The sequence below is a fragment of the Eucalyptus grandis genome, chromosome 5 (genome assembly GCF_016545825.1).
Source record: "Eucalyptus grandis isolate ANBG69807.140 chromosome 5, ASM1654582v1, whole genome shotgun sequence".
In the NCBI taxonomy this organism is placed as follows: domain Eukaryota; kingdom Viridiplantae; phylum Streptophyta; class Magnoliopsida; order Myrtales; family Myrtaceae; genus Eucalyptus; species Eucalyptus grandis.
In genome coordinates this window covers 43,425,088-43,446,929 of record NC_052616.1, presented here as the reverse complement: position 1 = coordinate 43,446,929, position 21,842 = coordinate 43,425,088, and the positions used below count along the sequence as shown (strand labels likewise).

The following is a 21,842-nucleotide window of genomic DNA, read 5'->3' as shown; positions in this document are numbered from 1 at the left end:
CATACAATACTACAATTCAAATAATTAAACTTAAAAAAAAGATAAGCTATCATAACATGGAATAAGTAAAAATATAAAAATATACTACCTAAGGCTTGGAAAATGGGAGCAGCAACGGTGCTTCAGTGATGGGTCGTGGTGGCTGGAGTAAGGCGGTCTCCAGCGAGGCTCGGTAGCAACCGGACCTACAACAAAAACAAGGGAGGCAGTAGGTGGGTCGTGGGCACGGCAGCAGGCTCGGATCAGGAGCAGCGGCGGCAGGAGCTCGAGGCGTTACAGCGGTGGTATCCCACGGGTGTGTGGCGGGAGTCGTGAAACAAAGGGTCACGATCGGAGCTTCGGACGAGCGAGCAGAGAGCCACTCGGAGACGCGGCAGACGGTGAGACGCTCGGGCTCAAGAATCGGCGGAGCAGGGGAGTCGCTCGGGCGAGACTCGGATTGGCACAGCGACGGCTTGGTCGGGCTAGTGGAGCAGATCGGCGAGGCTGATGACGCGCGGGCTACTGGTGCAGGCGTCGGGAGAGTAACAGCAGCGTGCGGCTCGAACTCACAGCAGCGGAAAGGCGTCGGCTGCTCAGGGTTGCAGCGGAGACTCGGCGTCGGGTGAAGGTTCGCTGGGCGCGAATTGCAGGTCGTGGGCCTCGGGTGGTTGGGCACGGTAGCGTCGGTCGCTCGAGCATGCAGCAAATCGACCTCAGGTGGCGTCACGGGTCGTCGGTAGCAGCAACCAACGGCAAAAGGGCGCTTGGGCCATCGGAGCAAGGGCGGAAATGATGTGCGGCGGGGGATGCGCGCCGCAGAGAGACCGGCGAACGGCAGACGAAAACGGCAGTGACAGAGGCGCAATGGAGCAGGGTGGCTTCGCTGTTCGCGGACGAGCGTCGCGGTCGTGAAAAAGAAGCGGAAACGGCCGTTGCAGCTGGGCGGAGCAAAATCGAAGCCGGCAGGAGTAAGGTGGAGGCGTGTAGCAGAGGGAAGAAGGTGATGAACAGTAAATGTCCAATCACCCTTTTCCTTTTTGCTTTCTTTTTACTTTCCTCCTTTCCTTCCTTTTGTGTTTCTCTCCTTCTCTCGACGACTCCACGGACGGCTCCTTCTGTCCCTTCCTTTTTCTTCTTTTTCTTATTTTTCTCTCTCACTTGTCTCTCTCACTTTCTGCCGAAACCTCCCCCATTCACTTTCTGCCTCTGTACTTTTTCTCTTTTCCTGCTCACATCAACTTCTTCTCTTTTTTTCTTCAATTTGCTATTTTTCTTGGACGAACAATGAAGAGAAGCTCCCCCTTTTCAAGTCTCACACCCCTATTTATAAAGTGAAAACTCGAATTCGTTTTACCGGGTGGAGATTTTCGCTCAACCTCTCAACAACAAAGTGGCTCTAAAATCCTACGGTTGAGTTTTTGAATTCAAAATTATTTTTTAAAAAATTTCCCTCTAATCAAATATTATCTTCTATTTCTATTTTCTAATTTTAAATGAGGTGTCAACAAAAATAAATAAATAAAATAAAATTTTAAAAATGTAAATTTGACTTTTTGAATGAACATTTCATTAACTAAGGCCCCGAGCTCTAAGGACACGCTACATGGCCTTTGTGGACCCGAGCCTAGGTGCTAGGGTCTAGAGATTGAGCATCAAGGACTTGAGCATTGCATTTATGGACTCAAGTTCGAGTGTTGAGGTATCGAGCATGAGCATTAGGGCTTTGGGTTTGACCTTGATGGACTCAAGCTAAAGTGTCAAGGGCCGGACCCGGCTTTGAATGGACTCAGGCTCCAAGGCCAAAGACCTAGTCTTGAACATTGGGGACTTGGGAACCAATTTTGGGGTTCTCATGTCTAAGTGTAGAGTTTTTAGGTCCAAATACCGATAGCTAATCATATTTTGAAAAAGGTTTTATGATTTTTCAAAGATGAAATCATTTTCTTGAATATAAGTATAGGTTTTCCATCGAGTAGGAAAATATTTTTATTACCTCATTTTTCTAAAGGAATTAAATATAAAAAGTAATGAAAATATTTTCTTGGAAAATGTTTTTCATGAAGCAAACATAATCTTAATGACAGGATAATTTACTACTATGTATTTTTTTTTGTCGGACCTAATGGGTATTAAAGAAGATCAATTCACGTTTGCTTCATAAACCAATTAAAACTTTGCACGTTACTTAGCAAGTAAATTTTTATAAAATCCCGCAATACATTCTCGTCGTTGTCTTTCGGCCAAAAGCTCTCCCCTATTACTTAAAACTTTTTACTCCAAGCCACACGTGACGCAGCACAATAAGTAGTGCTACTTCGACCCCAACCATGTGTTTCGAGTTCGAATCCTCCAAGTTACGTTTCTAGCGTCATCAAAGGGGTTTATTCATTACAATGGACAGTCAAGACGGTAGGAATTACCTTCGTGGCCACACACAGGAAAAAAAAGAAAAAAAAAGCTTTTTCCTCCGCTAAGATCACAATAGTAAAAGAGAAGTACAAGCAACGGAAAATCCATAAATATTTCTTTTGGGGAGCGTGCCTAAACTTATTACTAAATTTAACATTAGATTACTTATAGATGATTTAACATTAAATCTCCTTTTTTTTGTAGTTAAATCAAATGCTTTTGTTTTGGGGGGTCTGAAAATCAAATGTTCACAGTGCAGACAAACAGACTAAATTCCAAGACTCCATCTGTAATTTTCGAGAGATAGAGAGACAGAGAGATGGCGTCCTCCCGAGGAATATACGCCCATCTAGCTCTCTGCGTCCTCTTCTCCACAGATGTTACTCAATCGGAATCGAGAGAATTGCGACCCTCCGATCACGGGCTGCAATTCCAGGATCCGCCGCCAGCCGGAGAGAAGCTGCCCCAGGAGATGGCGTCCTTCTTTGGGGGGTCTCCGTTATCGCCTTCTTCTTCAAATCCGTCCGTGTTGCCGCTCCTGAACGGGACGAATTCGAGCGACGACCCATGGTGGCGAGGAGCAGGATATGGCGGCGGCGAGGGAGGAAGAGGGAGGAGAGAACACGTGAGAGGGGTGCTCTTGGTGGCGAGCATCGTGTGCAGAATCACTGGCGCCACTCTGTTGTTCGGTTCCGGGCTGGTTTTTCTCTTGAAGTTCCGAAAGCAGAGGTCGGCAGGGGCGGCAGCCCCACCACCACCTCCTCGTCCGCTCCAGCCACCGCTTCTGCTTCTGCCGTCGGCATCCAGACAATCGTGATTCTTGCCAAACGACGCCATTATGTGAAGAATATCACAAAATCATTCATCGCTCCAAAGCAAAAAGCAACGTTGCTAAGATAACCCCTTTCCCTTTCTTCTGGACTTTGGTTTTCTCTGTCTTTTTATCCCCACTTAAATTAGGTCTAGCACCATACAAAAAGCCTTGAATGAAAGCTTCTCAATTAAGATTGTCTGGGGATTAGCACGGGTCTGATTCTCCACCTACTCAAATGCGATCAATATGTCCATCGAATCATAACCCCATTCCCTATTTGGTGACTGAGGTTGATCCAGCATTTCATTACTTCGAAGGACAAAACATATGACTAAAATCAAGTTTATATAACTCGAGTTCATCACAATAATTGATTATATGGACCCTTCGAAGGACAAAACATATGACCAAAATCAAGTTTATATAACTTGAGTTCATCACAATAATTGATTATATGGACCCTTCGAAGGACAAAACATATGACCAAAATCAAGTTTATATAACTTAAGTTCATCACAATAATTGATTATATGGACCATTCGTAAACTTTGCGATGCAAGGCTCATTCTTAATGAGCTCAAGCCAATCAACTTGGATTTTAAATTTTAATCCGAATTTCATTGGTCGATACCTTTGCAATTTAAAGTGGTGTTTGCAAAGAAAAGCATGCTATACAGATCACATGTCAATGCAAATGCATCTAATGCAAGTAAAGCAAGACAATTGTAGACTTAATCCATACTGAATCAGGGGTTGATGATCACCAAAACAGCATGTGCAATAGAGTATCTTCAAACGAACACAAATTTTAGATATACTCCTGGATTATACGTAGATTAAAGTACCGTATACATTTTATTAAATGATACATGAGCACCTTGTTTTGTCAAGCAAATGAGCAGTTAAGCCAGAACTTATTCATAACGCGTTTAAGACTGTTCTCAACAGATCCACACGCTTAAAGGTAGCCGACAGGGAAGCAAATATGCTGACAATTAGAGCATTAGTGACCTTGAGAGTGTTCAATGATTCGTCACTAGCAGAAGGTTGAGTCAGATTTTCCTCATCCTCTGAATCTTCATCTTCGATCCTACAGACAAAATCTTTGGATGTCTGCAAGCAAGTTCCAGCGAATTAATAAGTATAAATAAAAGAATGAAAAATTGCTCATTTCAGAGAAGTGAAATCAAATAAAGAAGGGCGGTTTAATACTAACATGGAATATTATTGATTTAGTAAGCGCTTCATCCTCTTCCTCGAATTTCCTTTCCTTTCATAGCAACAAAGTCGTGGATAGGAATTGGATCATAGTTTGGACTAAAGTCCAACTCATGGAGTATGAGTTCTGACAATCAATTCATAAAAGCAACCATGAAGGCAATTAATCTAACATAACCCATTTCCCACCACAGAAACTACTGTTAGACTAACAATTGAGCTCCATCGATTCTTTAAAAATGAGAAAAACATAAACAATTAAGCTGTTGTTAATTAATTTGACAGAACAGAAGAACAAAACATAGATCTCTGCAATCCTATCAAATAGAATAGAATACCAAATGAAATAATAAAGAACCAACTGCACATAGTAGGATAAGGCTCCAATGTTGCTATCACATGAATAAATCTCTTAGTTTACAATTCTTTTCCTGCAAACTAGCATGCAAACAATCGGTATCTCTGACTTTCCGAATAATCTGAAACTCAAGAGACAAAAAACCAGAAGGCATGCAGTACACAGTCCACTGTGACCCAAAAAAACACTAACAATTTACTCGTTCTCTTGTTTTTTCTTTTGGATGAAACTAGCCAAGCATCTAGCATGTCACAGTGGCTGGAATGGTCCAGGAAATTTGACAGGTAAGTCCAAAGTAAATGTCATTCTAAAGAAATGTGCTATATGTCCCCAAAATTTGCTTTGAACTGAATATGATGAAAAGGTGCTTAAGTGGTTCTTGAAATGGCTTTTGCACTTTCGTGCTTATGGAGAATTTTTGTGCTCTTTGGACAGGTATATGGTAAGAAGCATTACTTAAAAAGATAAACTGAACAGCGGCTGGACTTAAATCGTGTTTCCTTTTCTATAAGTAGGTAATTCATAAATGAGCTATTGCTTTAATCTGATGAAATTTCCCCAATCAAAACTCAATTTTGCACCCTTCTGCATATGAGATCATGGAGGTTAATTAAGTTGTTCTAAATTTGTTCAGAGACCATTTGAATAACTCATGCACAAAGTGCCATAAACTTGACAATCCATGTTCTCTTCGAGATCAAATAGCTTGGAGAAGACCAATTAATTATGAACTCTGGTCAACTTTTCTCAAGAAGCTTCCACGACATTAGGCAGAAATGCCAATCATTTTGCAGAGTAATGTTTTTATCTGGTCATATTCGATATCTAATCAGGAAATCTCTTTGTACATGACTAAATAGTGAAATTGCCAAGGGTCCAAACACACTTTGCTAATTCAAGCAATACCTCTTAAAAAGAACTGCCACTAGAGCAGTAGCTTCCAGATTGGTTCTGTTATGCTTTGACATAAAATACGTCATAAAGTAATCTTATACGTCAAGTTTCCTGAGCTATGTGCTGGCTGCACCAATTACTATTAAGACTCGTCTTTTATTGTCTTCCAGGAGAAGTTGACAAAAAGTTGTCAGAATTTCAAGTTTGATGAGCCAAGATATCATGCCTCATATTATCGCTCTTTAATATTAAATTACCATTCATGGCCTTGGGAGGAAGATCTAGAAATACTTGAGACTCTTCAGCCTGAAGACCTTTCTCGGTTTGCACCTACAATGCTCTCGAGAGCATTCTTAGAGTGTTAGTGATTTTAGAAGTTATCCCTTTCTTTTTTAAGTTAACTCTCTCATATTTGAATCTTGATCTACTTTTATTTTGTCATCACTCACTAGGGAATATAGAGCGTGATGAAGCAGTCAATTGTTGATCATGTCGAAGATGTTTTCTTTAATGGTTCTCATCCTATATGCAAGCTTGTGCTCCAATCCAGCTCATGACAAGCAGACTCGTCACACTTGACGAGGGTGTAAATTACGTCTACTCAACTGAAGGCCTAAACCCAAATGATGAGAATTGTGCATTGCTTCACTATATTCAGGTATTTTTACTCAACAATATTAATGAAAAGAACAAATTTCTGTCCGCATAACTTTGTCATGAAATCTTCTGGCCTGTCTTTTGCCTGAATAGACGTTCAAGATGACTCCCAACTCCAATGAACTTAATTGGCCTAGGCCACCTTTGATCTGCTAGTATGTTTCTCTGGTTATGTGAGGCTGTGTTTTGCTTGTAATTTCAGCCAAAAATCTATCTGGTGACACATTGCGCATGGTTTACCCCCTTGGGATGGTTGATTTCTGACACACTTATTCACTTTCAGAAAGTATATGTTTGTACATTAGCAAAGACAAAAAGTTCATCAGATTACAAGCATTAAAAGTCATGGAGTAACTCATTTTGGTAGGTCTACTTAGTCTTTTTCTGTATGTATTTGATTACAATCCCCATGGATAATTGCAGATCCATCAAGATGACATTACTTTGAACATACAACTTCAGCTTTTGGCATTTATTGCAAGGCATGAAGCCTTCCACCAGCTCAGAACAGTTGAGCAACTTGGTTATGTCTGTTTGCTCACACATTGGTAAAACCATTTAATTTCTCCTTTCTTCTCCCCAGATGTGTGTTCTGCTAATTATTCTAAGGGTTTCGTGCAGATATGACCTCGGTGTCTGCTGTGAAGGTATACCACAAGGTTCTCTGTGTTTTGACTGCCTCATCACCATTAACTCCTTCACTTTGTTAATCTTAACAGGGTCCAAGGTACATCGACACACGGGTCTTGAGCTTTCTTGAGTCTTGCGAAAGTAAACTCCTTAAGATGAGTGAGGTTGATTTCAAGGTGAGTTGTTTCTCCCGTGTTCCATCATGAAAATCATGTCAGCTTGTCAAATAATCTTTAAACCATTACATCGAACCTGTGGAATTTCTGCCTTTGACAAAGCCATTTAAACACACTAATTGAATTGAAGATGGAGAAGGACAAGAATTTGTGGGAAGAATATGAGCATCACTGGGAAGAGATAACTGATAGAACTTTCCTATTTGATCTAATAGAAACTAAGGTACAAGATATTGCCCCTCTCTCTCTCTCTCTCTCTCTCTCTCTCTCTCTCTCTCTCTCTCTCTCTTGCAGACATCAAATCCTAGTCTTCTCAGTAGTGATTGAGCAAATCGACACTATTTTTCATCTACTATTGGTTTCGCCTACATTCATCTTCTGCTTGATCTCTTTTTATGGAACTAAAGTTACCTGTATAAAATTGGCAATATGCCCTTTCCCTCCTCTCAGCTAAAACTACCTAATTTATCTTCATAAAGCCGGACATGCAAAGCAACTCACGAAAATTCACTTCATTTGCATTGGACCAGGTCGCAGCATTAAGGAAGCTGGCAAAACAAGAATTGATAGCTTTCTTCAACAAGCACATACGAATTGGAGCGCCCAAGAGGAAGGTGCTTAGTGTACGAGTTTATGGGAGCAAGCATTCATCAAATTTTGAAGTGGATAACAATGAAGCAGTTGGACCAAACACAGTACGAATAGATGACATTTTTAGCTTCAGGGCATCGCAACCTCTTTACGGTTCACATAGAAGAGGGTATGAACATATGGAAGTTCACAACAATTCTAAATAAGCTAGAATTGAGGATCTTGGATAATGTACTCCTGAAACATTTCTCCAAAATTTATACTACCATGCCACACTTGCCCTGTGGCATTTGTACCTTATAGCGTTTTAGTGTTTGGTGTGTGTAAATGACTAAAGGGATTACTTGGGATTTTACTAGACAACGGAACACAAGAATAGGTGTTTGCTCCAGCTCAATGTTCCTAACTGAGTGAGCAAAACTGCTCGTGCTGGAGTTAGGGTGTAATGCATAAACGGATCTGTCGCGACCAATTTTTCGGTGTGGACCACCTAAAATTTGGCTAATGGATTGTTAAGCCTAGACTTAACTCGGGGTCTCCCAAGCCCATACCAATTCGCGACTTAATGTTCAATTTTTTAACATGCAATTGATTTTTTAATCAGGAGTCGCCACTAATCTATTTCTTGGTGGGTTGATTAGAAACCCAAGTAAAGTAACGGGAGTTTCACTTTACTCCTACGAATCAAAGACTATGGGTATGGGGACTTGGTTACACTAGATTTCTCTGATGCCCTTTCGGTATCATTATTTTATTTTCAAAAAATGTTTTTGCAAGCAGCTTAAATTGATTTTAAATTTATTTTCCTAACATTTAAGGTGATCATGCGGGTGCGCAATCCACTAATTTAACACCCAGATAAACAATAAATAAATTGCAAAAACTTACCTCAAAACAACGAAAGCATCTGCAATGTTAAGTTAAAAACCACATCAACAACCCTAGATACGGTTTCTAATTACCACGCAATTTCTTTTTTTTTTTCTTAATTAATGAAAATCATGCAATATGCAATGCAATATTAACTAAATGACCTAATTCTAATGTCGTGCAATTTCTAATTAAATGGATCTAATAAAAATCCCTAAGTGACATGCAATGACATTTCTTTTTGTGTTTTTTTTTATATACAAAAAATTCATAATTAAAAATCTAACTAAAATGAGATATTATCTATCTTAAGTTAGGAAATAGACTAATCTGAATCCTATCTTAACTCAGAAATTTATCTCGACATGCAATTTAATTCAAGGATATTATCTAACCTAGATACCATCTAAACATGTGTTCTAATATAATTAGAAAATAATCTAACTATTCTATCATGCAATCCTATATAGGAAATTTATTGTAATCTACATGATATGCAAATGCAATTTTTTTTTTGTATTTTCGGGATAAATAAAGCAATTAAAAGATAAACACCAAATCATTCAAAATCATCAAAGATATCATACATCGTTCGAATCGGGGAACAATATCCAAATCAGCTTGATTATTTCGCTAATAAAATCGATAAATTGATCTTAAGCCTTAAAGATCAAGATATCAACTTTATTTCCGCGTGATTAATTATTCCATCTAAAGCCTTATAGATGTAATAAAAAATCGGTGTGCGGTTGCGAATTGGGAAATATATCCTAATGAATATTATACCTCTTACTCAAAAGGTTTAAATTAGATATCAATCTCATCAATCTAAGCAATATGATGTTTAAATCAAATTAAGATGATATTGTTTTACCTAATTGCCGAATAAACTTCCAAATCCGAATTTGTCGAGGGATGGCTTGCGAAGGGTGATTGCTTCAACTGAGGAACAGTTCTGGACAGTAGCTGGGGTGTCGCCGACTGCAAGATACGAATGGCGGCCGTTATTTGCACGCTTGCTAGGCTCGCGTCACAAAACGAGAGATGTGGGCTTCGTGGGAATTGGTTTGCTTGGACTTCACTGGTCAACGTAAATGGTCTGCAGAGAAAAAGAAAGTGATCTTTTTATTTTTTTTTATTTGCTCTTTATGTGCCCCCCACTTTCTCTCCGTTGGTGGACTTCATGCTTGCAAACGATGGCCGCAAAAACATGACGTGGTTTTCGTGCTGAACAGGAGATGGTGGCCTTGTTGGACCTCGGCAAAACCTACAAAAATTCAACCAAGAATACAAAATCGGCGTTGGCTGCTCATGGCCAAGGAGGACTTGTAACGCGGGTGAGGCGATTGGTGGACGAGCTGGTCGTCTCTAGTTGTTGACTTCAATGTGATTTGCTACGTGGTTTTTGCTGAGGAGCTTGCGGGCTTCTTCGCTCGATCTGCGGAATTGGCGTCGAGAAGGGCTCCGGAGTTCTCTTCTCTCTATTGCTCTCTCTCCCCGTAAGAGCTGCGGCAGTACTCTCATTTGCTCTGAATTGTGGCCGTGTATTCTCAATTATGTCGTGGCCCAGCGCGGAAGGAGGGCGGACAGAGATGCTCGGGTGCTCGGCGACGGCAGGGGTGCGGAGGTCGCTGGGTCACAGGTTGTGGAGGCGCGGCGGCGTCGGGCTCCGAGCGAAAGGGACAGGCGGATGCGAGCAGGCCGCGGGCTTCGGCGGCGCGGTGTCGCGGACAGGCGAACTCGCGGACCGCTACGGCGTCTGGTCGGTGGTAGGTTTAGATCTGCTGGCGTCAAGGCACCTGAGCGGTGAGATCGGGACAGCAGCAGTGGGGGCGGCGTCGCGAGGGCTGGGGCACGGAGGAGTGGCGACCAGCGGAGGTGGTCTGGGCTGCTGGGTCGACGGCAGAAGCGGCGCGGCTATGGCGTCGGGCGCACCGGCGTCGAGCTGGCGAAGAAAGTGCCGGTGCCTCTGACCGGCACGAAGCTCGGACAAAAGGGAGTCCGTGAAGAAGACAAACAGTCCCTCTATTTCCTTATTCCTTTTTTGTCTCTCTTGTCTATTCACACGTTCTCTCTCTATCTTTTCTTGACTTTTCCCTTTTTTGGTCCGAGAAAGAAAAGAGAAAAGCTTTCTCTGACCAAGGACCAAGACGCACGAAGGCTTTTTTTCTTGCACGAATTTTCTTCTCAAATTTTTTCTCTCCATTTTTCGACAAATCCTCCCAAGTCACGAAAAATGTAGCTCTTTTTTATAGTGATTCCAGACGGCCACTTTGTATGGTATTTTCCGAGTTTCCATCTTCCGTCGCATTAAATCGGAGCTATAAATCAGACCATGATTTCGCAATCAGCTCGATCCTACTCAGATTTCTTCCATTTTGCAAAATTCTTGCCTCTTATTCACTTGATTTTTAAATTGTTTCTGCATTTAACGAAATCCGAATGCTTATCAGAATTTCAAATTTCCATGCATAATCAATCAAATCAATTTCCCTCATTTTTTTCATTTTTTCCTTTTATTTGTTCCAATGCAATTTTTATTTTCTTTATTTTCCTAGATTTGCTAAAAATAGGTGTCAACAGGATCCATACCATTGAGAGTTTCATAGCAAGAAAAGCTCATAAACTATGAGAATTTTCAAATTAACGAATCTCCTAGTTGCCAATTCTCCATAAAAGCATACTTTCTCTGCAGTGAAATGCTAGCTCTCCCCACAATTAAGTACCAGAGGCATCTGGAAATATCGAGAGCTTGCCCCCCTCAGCTCCGTAAAACATTATCCGATTCATGTTGAGGACGTCTGCCGAGACGTTGCATAACCTTGAAGCATGGGAAAATGCTAGCAAAAGGCCGTGAATTGATGAGACATAGCCTAGATCGCAGTGCAAAATGCGACAAATGATGTAGTTATGGTGCCACGCGATATTGTTCCATTGTCCTCTGTGGTCAATTTGTGGGTGATGTAGAGCAAATTCTTGTTTTCAAATTAGACAATAGTGCTTGTTTTTTTAGTTATTGTTTATTTTAGGAACATTTAGGGCACAACACCATAGCACTTGGGGACAACAATTATCGATTTGGACATTGTCAAAACGTTAACAAAAGATTGATTGAGATCGATAAACTGGTCAAGAAAAACGAATTGAGAACAAAATTCATTCATTTAAAATAATGAATCACTGCTACATGAATTATTGATTTAAGCTATCTAGGGACCAAATTGAACCAATTGAATGGAGACACAATCTATGAAAAAATATGTGAGAAGACAAGAAACAACTTGATTTTTTGGCTTGATGTCTATGGACAAAATTGACAATGGAGACACAATTCGTGTTTGAAAAAAATATGCGAGAAGACAGGAAACAACTCAATTTTTTGGCTGGATGTCTTCCCTATAAATGCTTAAAACACATCCCAAATAGAGAAATCTAAACTCTTCCTCACACAACAGAAAAAGCATGAGTTCAGTAGAGTCGATTCTGAGCCTGTGGTCCGGACGAGGGCCATCGCTTGTGTAATAGCCTCCTCTCTTGTCCCACATCGCCTAGGGAGGGAGGTCATGGTTAGCTTATAAGGCTTGGGTCCCTCTAACCTGTGTAACGCGTTTTAAAGCCGTGAGGACTCAGTGTCTAAAGCGGACAATATCACACAGTGGGGCCCGGGATGTTACAAGTGGTATCAGAGCTGACTCCCAACCGCGTGTGGGACCACAGCTCGAATGCTGTTCTGACGTTCGTGGGGCCATAGCGAGGACGCTATTCTGTTAAGAGGTGGAGAGTGTAATAGCCTCCTCTTTTGTCCCACATCGCCTAGGGAGGGAGGTCTTGGTTAGCTTATAAGGCTTGGGTCCCTCTAACCTGTGTAACGCGTTTTAAAGCCGTGAGGACTCAGTGTCCAAAGCGGACAATATCACATAGTGGGGCCCAGGATGTTACAAGTGGTATCAAAGCCGACTCCCGACCGCGTGTAGGACCACAGCTCGAATGCTGTTCTGACGCTCGTGGGGCCATAGCGAGGACGCTATTCTGTTAAGAGATGGAGAGTGTAATAGCCTCCTCTCTTGTCCCACATCGCCTAAGGAGGGAGGTCTTGGTTAGCTTATAAGGCTCGGGTCCCTCTAACCTGTGTAACGCGTTTTAAAGCCGTGAGGACTCAGTGTCCAAAGCACACAATATCACATAGTGGGGCCCAGGATGTTACAAGTGGTATCAGAGCCGACTCCCGACCGTGTGTGGGACCACAGCTCGAATGCTGTTCTGAAGCCCGTGGGGCCATAGCGAGGACGCTATTCTGTTAAGAGGTAGAGAGTGTAATAGCCTCCTCTCTTGTCCCACATCACCTAAGGAGGGAGGTCTTGGTTAGCTTATAAGGCTTGGGTCCCTCTAACCTGTGTAAAGCCGTGAGGGGAAAGACCGTGGCTGGGATGGCGGTTCGTCCGCGCCAGGACAGGTGACCCAAAGCGGACAATATTACACAGTGGGGCCCGGGATGTTACAAGTGGTATCAGAGCCGACTCCCAACCGCGTGTGGGGCCACAGCGAGGGCGCTGTGCCCCCAAAGGGGGGAGAGTGTGACAGCCCAAGCGGCGGTGCGCGGGGAGGAGGGATGGCGGTGCGTCCGCGCCTCCGTCCCCGGACGTGCGCAAGGAAGGGGCCCCTTTCCCACATCGTCTAGGGAGAGAGTCTTGGGCCAATTTATAATGGCTTGAGTCCCTTAATATGTGTAACGCATTTTAAAACCGTGAGGACTCAGTGTTCAAAGCGGACAATATCACACAGTGGGGCCCGGGATGTTACAGCTTGTGCCGTCGCTCGAGGAGTGGTGGTGGTGGTCGTCGTTGTCGTCATCGTCATTGTTGGAGGGAGGATGGTAATACAAACGTGCAGTTTGTGGGCAGTGAGAGTGGAACCTTGCAGCCATCCTCACCCCTAGATCCAAGAATTCCACGTACTTCCCCATGCGATTACCATAAAGGAAGAGATGCAATTTGTAATCGGGCTTTTAAGACGTCAAACCTTTGAGAAATTGCAATATCAGCAACCATCTGGAGACTGGGAAATAATTGCACAACTTAAACAAGAGAGAAACGGACTATAAGAGTGACGAGCTGTTTAGTGAAGCAAGAGCAGAGGATCTTAAGTCAAAAACACTAACCCTTGTTGGAGAAATCTTTCCAGAATATTTTGAAGCTGACAAAACGTTTCTATCAGTCTAGTCTGGATATTTGCAGACCGTCTCGTTTAAAGTCCGAAGACTTTCGATCACGAGACTCAGCAAGACTCAAGACTCAAGACTAGACTCAAGACTATTCTCATTGACATGCCTCTTTCGATCCAAAGTGACGAAGGAAATCCAAGAGTCGAAGTATATGGTTGAGGATTTAATCCTATCCTCGGAGAAGATCTCTTGGTTGGATAAAAATATCGGATTCTTTTATTTGTATCTAGATCAATTGAAGATCCGGTGGTCGACGAAATATTCTTGGAATGTTCTATTCTTGGAAACCAAGATCCTGATTGTATGGGCGAACAGGATTGATGGGCTATCGTCAGGTTCCTTTAATAGCTCGAATAATCTTCTTGATTGATTCCGTCCAACGGGTAGATTGGAGGAATTCCTTTGGTAAGTGCCAACGGTATGATGGCATAAAGGACTTTAATAGCTCGAATAATCTTCTTGATTGATTCCGTCCAACGGGTAGATTTGAGGAATTCCTTTGGTAAGTGCCAACGGTATGATGGCATAAAGGAGTATATAAAGGAAGACGTTCTAGTTGTTTAAGCAGCGTGATCGATAGAGAAATTCCAGAGTTTGAAGCACCTTGATTATTAGTCGATACAGTTTGAGCGAAATTGTATACACAGAGAGTGTTTATACTTGGTGATACCTTGAGCGAGTGTGGTAGATCATCTACACCTAGAAATCAAGGAAGATCAACGCTGTAACATCTCTTTGTTCATAGTGAAATCCAGCCAATTGGCTGTCGGTGCAGTAAAAGTGGACGTAGGCTTGAATCAAGCCGAACCACTATAAACCGAGTGTTCAATTCTCTCGTTTCTTTACTCAGTCTTACGTTGATTATTATTTATTGCAAATCCTTCAATTGTTTAAGTATTGTGGAATCATCAAGAAAAATCCTTTATATACCTATTCACCCCCCTCTAGGTACATGTATTAGCTATATCAATTGGTATCAGAGCCCGTGTTCTTACTTTATTTGAAGTGTTTTACTTCAGAGTAAAAGATCCATGGCTAGTATGCTAGCACCAGGGCTGGTGGAAGGGCAAAGCAATACCAGACCACCCTACTTTGATGGAAATGATTACAACATCTGGAAGAACAAGATGAAAGCTTTCCTACGATCAAAGGATCCTCTGGAATGGGACGTTGTGGAAAGAGGAATCACTCCTACTGCTGCTTCAATCTCTGAAAGAGGGAAAGAAACTGTTGAAACCGGCGAAATGACTCAGGAAGAGATAAACAAGAGACAAGCACTCGATGCAAAAGCAATTTACTCTTTATATTGTGCTTTGTCACCAACTGAATATAACAAAATATATTCTTGTGTTATAGCAAAAGAAGTATGGGACATATTACATATCACCTATGAAGGAACAGATCGAGTGAAGGAGACCAGAATTAACATTCTCCTCGGTCAATATGAAGCCTTCAAAATGAAACCAGAGAATCTATAACCGACATGTTTAGTCGTTTTTTTACAGATATTGTCAATGGTCTTGAGAATCAAGGTCAAAAAATTTATGATCCCATGAAGGTGAACAAGCTATTGCGTGGACTCTCCAAGGATTGGAATCATATAAAGACTTCAATAAGAGAGACGCAAAGAATTATGCAACTATCTGTCGACGAGTTGATTGGAACTCTTCAGTCTTATGAAGTGGAACGAATTAATGAAGACGAAGATCCAAGAGGTAAGAAATCCATTGCATTAAAATCAAATGATGATTCTGATGATACAGATTCAGGAGATGATCTGGACGATAAGGAGCTTGCTCTCATGATAAGAAGATTCAGAAAATTGAATAGAAAAGGTAGAAGGTTCAACTAAAAGAAACAAAGTTTCCAAAGACAGCATCAAGTCTCTGTTGATGATGAGGAACCAAACAAAGATGTAGTTTGCTTCGAATGCAAGAAAAAGGGACACATCAGACCCAACTGTCCTCTTCTGAAGAAGAAAAGAGGAAAAGCTGAAAAGTTTCAAAAAGCTCTCAAAGCCGAAACCTGGAGTGATACAGAGTGTGAAGAAAGTGATAATGAATATGCCAACATATGTTTGATGGCACATTCAGACTCAGACTCAGATTCTAGATCGACTGCACGGTGAATTTGAGGTAAGTGATTTTAAAATTCCTATCAAAGTCTCTAAATACATTGATGAACTGTGTTTTAGTCTTAAGACTTCTCTCAAAAGAATTTCCGAACTTAAAAAGGAAAACTCAGATCTAAAACAAAAGAAAATCATTTTAGAAGAAAGAGTTAAAAGTTTAGACTTGAATGTTTCTACTCTTAAAGAGAAAGAAGATAATCTTTTGAAAGAAAATGCTTTTTTAAAAACTGACTTATCAAATATTTCAAAGAAATTTTCGATAGGATCCGAAAAACTTGAAAAGTTCTTTCAGTTCAAAGACCTTACTTCAATAAGTCCGGTCTGGGTATGACAGCAGAAACAATTCCCTTGATTGATTTTCCTAAATTAAAAGAAAGAATTAAGAAAAGACCGTTGAGAGAGGCTTACAAAAATCATTTCAAGAAAGTTTTTGTAAAGTCTGTAGGTCGAAATGCTCTCAAGTGTTCAAAGTGTAATAGTTAGGATCACTTTGAAAAAGAGTGTCTTATGGTTTGGAAGCCTGTTAAGAAAGTATGGCCTAATAATGTTTATCCTACTAACACCAAAGGACCCAAGAAAATTTGGGTACCAAAGAAAGCTTGAGACTCTCTTTTAAATGCAGGTCTCCGTCAAGAAAAAGGTAAAGTGGTATCTTGACAGCGGATGTTCAAGACACATGACAGGAGACTCAAATTGCTTTATAAAGCTTGTTCAAGTAGATGGTGGAAATGTTTCATTTGGAAGAAACGGCAAAGGAAGCATTGTGGGATTTGGAACTGTGAAAATTGGAAATCTCACAATAAGCAATGTTTCTCTAGTGGAAGGACTCAACTATAACCTTCTCAGCATTAGCCAATTGTGTGATACTGGTTTCAAGATCTCCTTTCAAGAAGGAATATGCTCTAGAATCAGTAAAGACTCTACTCAGTCTTTCATGGGTCGAAGACATGGAAATATCTACCTCTTAGACATGAAACTAAATGAATCACAATGTCTAATCTCAATTCAAGATGAAGCAAGCTTATGGCACAGAAAGCTTGGTCATGTCAACATGAAGCAATTAGCCAAAATCTCATCAAAGCAGCTTGTTCGAGGTCTACCCAAATTACCATACCAAAAGTCCGATCCATGCACACCATGTATTCTAGGAAAGCATGTAAGAAATTCATTTAAGCCAATAAATCATGTCTCTACTATCCATGTACTACAGTTGCTGCATATGGATCTCTTCGGATCAACCAGAACCCAGAGTATTGGAGGTAAGAAATATTGCCTAGTAATTGTGGACGATTACTCCCGTTTTACTTACGTATATTTCCTTGCAAGTAAGTCAGAAACCTTTCGTATTTTGAAAAATTTGCTAAAAAGGTTCAAAATGAAAATGATGTGTTATCTCAAGTATAAGAACAGATCATGGAGGTGAATTTGAAAATCAAGATTTTACAAAATTATGTAATGAATCTGGATTTAAGCATGTGTTCTCCTCTCCATACACTCCTTAGCAAAATGGAGTTGTGGAAAGAAAGAATAGATCTCTTCAAGAAATTGCTAGAACTCTTTTAATTGAAAGTAAAATTTCTTCACGATTTTGGGCTGAAGCTGTTTCAACAGCATGCTATATCATCAATAGAGTCTTCCTAAAACCTATTCTAGAGAAAACCCCTTATGAATTATTCAAAGGTAAGAAGCCCATTGTTTCATACTTTCATGTGTTCGGTTGCAAATGCTTTATATTGAAAAATGCAAAAGATCGAGTTGGTAAGTTTGAAGAAAGATTAGATGAAGGCATCTTCCTTGGATATTCTATATCAAGCAAAGCCTACAGAGTCTATAACAAGAAGAGTCAGTCTGTGGAGGAGTCAATGAATGTCAAATTTAAAGACTCTATGCAAGATGAATCCAAGTCGGACTCGCATGAAGAGTCCGAACCGCTCCGCACCTTCCAAAGCTTACAACTCAAGAAGTATCTCGCACTGAAAACCAGCATCAAGATGTTCATGAAGATTCAATTAAAGAAAGAGATCATCATCCGACAAATCAACCAAGAATCTGGAAGCACAAGTCCAGTCATCCTAAAGATCTCATTATTGGCGAAATTAATGAAGGAATTCGCACAGATCTAAAAGACGTGAAGAGTCTAGTGTCGTGGCTCTCATTTCTGAAATTGAACCAAAAAGCATAGAAGAAGCTTTATCCGATGAAAGCTGGATCGAAGCTATGCAAGAAGAGCTCAGACAATTCAACATTAATGATGTCCGGGAATTGATATCTAAACCGAAAGGTAAAACCGTTATTGGAGCCAAATGGGTGTTCGAAATAAGATGAATGAAAAGGAAAAGTCGTACGAAAACAAAGCAAGACTCGTTGCCAAAGGATACACGCAAGAAGAAGGAATAGACTATGATGAGACTTACGCTCCTATAGCAAGGTTAGAAGCTATCCGACTATTACTTGTGTTTGCTTGTTATAAAAATTTCAGGTTATTCCAAATGGACGTCAAAAGTGCTTTCCTAAATGGATTTATCCAAGAGGAAGTATATGTGGAACAACCACCTCGGTTTGAAGACCCAAAGAAGCCGACTCGTCTTGGACCGAAAAAGGCTTTGTATGGTTTAAAGCAAGCACCTCGAGCTTGGTACGACGTGACTAAGTAAGTTCTTATTACATAATGGTTTTGTCAAAGGTAAAGTAGATACTACTTTATTGATCAAAAAGGAAAACAAAAGCTTTTTACTCGTTCAAATATATGTGGACGACATTATTTTTGGATCCTCTAATGAAAGTCTATGCAAGAAATTTTCTAAGTCTATGCAGGATGAGTTTGAAATGAGTATGATGGGAGAATTGACATTCTTTTTTGGTCTTCAAGTAAAGCAATTGAAGGAAGGAACTTTCATTTACCAAGAAAAATATGCTAATGATCTTGTCAAAAGGTTTGGATTGGAAAATTGCAAGAAGACGATATACCAATGTCAAGTTCTTTGAAGATAGACAAAGATGAAGAAGGGAAGAAAGTTGATCAAAAGCTGTACAGAGCATCATTGGTTCACTTCTTTATCTAATCGCTTCTAGACCTGACATTTTGTTGAGTGTTTGCATCTGTGCTAGGTTTCAATCAGATCCTAGAGAATCTCATCTCAGTGCTGCAAAACGTATCATTAAATACGTTGCTTCATCTTCAAGCATTGGTCTTTGGTATCCTAAGAAGGGAGACTTTAATCTTCTGGGATATTCAGACGCAGATATGGCCGGCTGCAGAGTCGATAGAAAGAGTACTTCAGAACTTGCCGTTGCTTGAAGCAGGACAAATGTCTTGGTTTTCAAGGAAACAAAACACTGTGGCTTTCTCAACAACTGAAGCAGAGTATGTAGCTCTTGGAAGCTGTTGTTCGCAAATTCTATGGATAAAACAACAGCTACAAGACTTTGGGATTGAAGACTCATGCACAGAAATCAAATGTGACAACATCAGCGCAATCAATCTCACCAAAAATCCAATCCTTTATTCAAGAGCAAAGCATATAGAGATTCAACATCACTTCATTAGAGATCGTATTAAAAATGGAGAAATCTCGATTCAATTTGTTGATTCAAAAAGTCAACTAGCGGATATATTCACAAAGCCTTTAGAGAAAAATCAATTCGATTTTATCCGTTCCAAACTCAACATTTTGAAGCTCGAAGAAGTTAAAGTCTAGAGACTCTCCAACCCTCGACTCTAATCTCTAAACTCTAAATCCTCGACTCGGACATTGATGGCTATAGACTGTAAGTTGCTATTTTATCTAAACTCGAAAAGGTATGATCTTTTGTTCAGTTATTTTGTAGTCTCCGTGAAAAACGAAATCTTGTCTTTTCAAAAGGATTAATTTTGGCAGTTATTGATTTTAAATAGAAGTGTTCGTACACTTTCCTTGTGCCGATTGAACTTCCCTTTTTCAAAACTGAGTTATATATATACAGTTTTCATTTTCCAATCTTCAAAACCCTAAAAAGCATTCTCCTCCCAATCCGATTTCTACTTCGTGTTCATCTTCGAGAAAGTTGTCATCTTTTCTTGGGAAAGCAAGCAAAGGAATCTTTCAGCGACAAGGAATGATGTCTTCTTCGAGGAAGTCTTCAAGAATTGCGAACAGGGGACCACAGAGAATGAAGGAGGGACCTACCCATTTCGATCTCACCGAAGAGGAAGAATTATCAAGTTAGCAACAGAGCTCGATTCACTCTCCACCACGTCACTCAACGCCATCTACCCCACAAGGTGCGGGTCAACAACCGGAGGAAGAGATAATCGAGGACGCAGACCCTGTAAGAGTCCAAAAACCCTCTTTTATTTACAAACTCTACTGTGCGTTGAAAAGTACTGGGACTCCGTTGAAATACGTGGATGATTTTCTCAAAGATAAGCATTATGGGAATGAGTATATCTTTCTGAGAAAAATGGAGGATTTTGGAATTGCTCCCAAGGGTAAAGCAGAGGAAGCACTTGCGAATATTCCCAGTGACCCTCATATGTCGGGACCTAATTCGACTGAAGGAAACGACGATGATAAAATGTTCAGTGATTTTCAACCTAGAATGGGTATTGCTGCAAAGGTGAAGGGAAAGAGGATGGAGTTATTTAAATCAAAGGAACAGGAGAATTTGTTCTTTAGACTGCTGAAACGAGGGGTGATAAACCCTAGGAGTGTCGATTTCGATTTCTTGGACGCCGTTAATGTGAACTTAAGGGAGAAGTTCAAACTGCTTCAACTTGAGCAATTCTGCACCGATACCACAGACGGTTATGCGCAATTAACAGCATATTTCTATTCGAATCTCAGCTTTCTAGATGCGAATAGAATATCATTCAGTGTTAGAGACCAGGATTATGTGGTAGACGTGAACATGTTGGCGGACATAATTGGAGTTGAACGAGGACGTTATCAACTAGTCAAAGTCTCAGTTGCTCGTGCCTCAATGGAACTTGTCAAAGATAGAGATATCGAGGGAAGAATCATTTATTCAAGGATGTGTGCCATCAATATTGTGCTGCACAAAATTGTGATCAATTGCATCAGGCCCAAGTCTACATCAAAGACTGATGTGTCTAATTTCGAGGCAAAATTGATGTACGCAATCAATTCAGGGAAGAAGTTCTCTCTCCCTCACACTATTCTCTTTCACATGTACAGAGCAATGTCGAAGGACAAGGGACAATTGCCTTACCAGTGTCAGTGACCAAGATCTTCGACACATGAATATTGAACCGCCACATACACTTTGTGTTCGACCGTGCGATAAGATGGTGGTAGGTTTGAAGATGTTAACGAAGATGCGTCTGAAAGAACTTTCCAAGGCAATGGAAAAATTCAGAGTGAAGACTCTAGTACCGTCTGCTTCAAAGAGAAAAGGGAAGGAGGCCATTGGTGCCCCATCCAAAAAGAAGAAAACTCTCATCTTGGAGGATGAAGATGAGGAAGAAGATCTCACAATCACTGCCTTGATAAGGAACAGACGTTCTGTGCCTCAATCGACAGAACTTCAGAAGAAACAGAGAGAAGAAGAGGAGCAAGCCAAGAACAGAGAAGAAGGAGAGCAGAGAGAGAAGGAGAAAGAAACTGAAGAAGAAGGAGAAGAAGAGAAAGAAAAGTCTGCAGCCGAATTTGGAGAGAAGGAGAATCAAGATACAGAAGAGCATGATCATCACTCTTCCCCTTTTGATGTCCTAGAGACAGGGGGAGTTGGCGAGCAAGAAAGGTCCACACCTCATGTTGCCATTAGTGAAGGTCTAAGACAATCTCCAGCAGATCCAGATGAGTTTCAGGCTTCTCAATTGCCTGAAGAAGGACACGATACGTCAACACCAAATCTGCAAGATTATACGAAGCGCCATCGTCTACATTCATTCC

The 21,842-nt window shown here is 40.9% G+C and overlaps 2 protein-coding genes across 6 annotated transcripts; both read left to right on the top strand.

Annotated features, from left to right (window-relative positions):
• The first annotated feature begins 2,710 nt into the window (after positions 1 to 2,710).
• LOC104442492 lies at positions 2,711 to 3,208 on the top strand. The gene has a single exon (XM_010055918.2). The coding sequence runs from the start codon at positions 2,711 to 2,713 to the stop codon at positions 3,206 to 3,208; it is 498 nt and encodes a 165-aa protein (XP_010054220.2).
• A 2,664-nt stretch (positions 3,209 to 5,872) lies between these two features.
• LOC108959294 (insulin-degrading enzyme-like 1, peroxisomal) lies at positions 5,873 to 8,062 on the top strand. 5 transcript variants are annotated; one of them, XR_005551140.1, is made up of 6 exons: positions 5,873 to 6,035; positions 6,128 to 6,333; positions 6,756 to 6,880; positions 6,954 to 6,979; positions 7,052 to 7,361; positions 7,669 to 8,062. XR_005551140.1 is itself a non-coding variant. In XM_039312539.1 (6 exons), exons 3-6 carry the CDS (start codon positions 6,817 to 6,819, stop codon positions 7,933 to 7,935), a joined length of 444 nt encoding a protein of 147 aa, XP_039168473.1. In that variant the 5' UTR covers positions 5,873 to 5,997; positions 6,128 to 6,333; positions 6,756 to 6,816; the 3' UTR covers positions 7,936 to 8,062. The 5 variants fall into 5 exon arrangements, 3 of the variants coding, with proteins under 3 accessions (XP_039168473.1, XP_039168472.1, XP_018728356.2); XM_039312539.1 differs by having other exon boundaries at positions 5,873 to 5,997; positions 7,052 to 7,138; XM_039312538.1 differs by having other exon boundaries at positions 7,052 to 7,138.
• The last annotated feature ends 13,780 nt before the right edge of the window (positions 8,063 to 21,842 follow it).

Excerpts from the sequence above, each read along its gene's own strand:
- LOC108959294 (XM_039312539.1), top strand. The coding sequence starts at position 6,817 with ATGAAGCCTTCCACCAGCTCAGAACAGTTGAGCAACTTGGTTATGTCT. Across the intron at positions 6,881-6,953 it reads GTCTGTTTGCTCACACATTG|ATATGACCTCGGTGTCTGCT; the intron begins GTAAAACCATTT and ends GGTTTCGTGCAG. Across the intron at positions 7,139-7,668 it reads TGAGTGAGGTTGATTTCAAG|GTCGCAGCATTAAGGAAGCT; the intron begins GTGAGTTGTTTC and ends GCATTGGACCAG.
- LOC104442492 (XM_010055918.2), top strand. The coding sequence starts at position 2,711 with ATGGCGTCCTCCCGAGGAATATACGCCCATCTAGCTCTCTGCGTCCTC.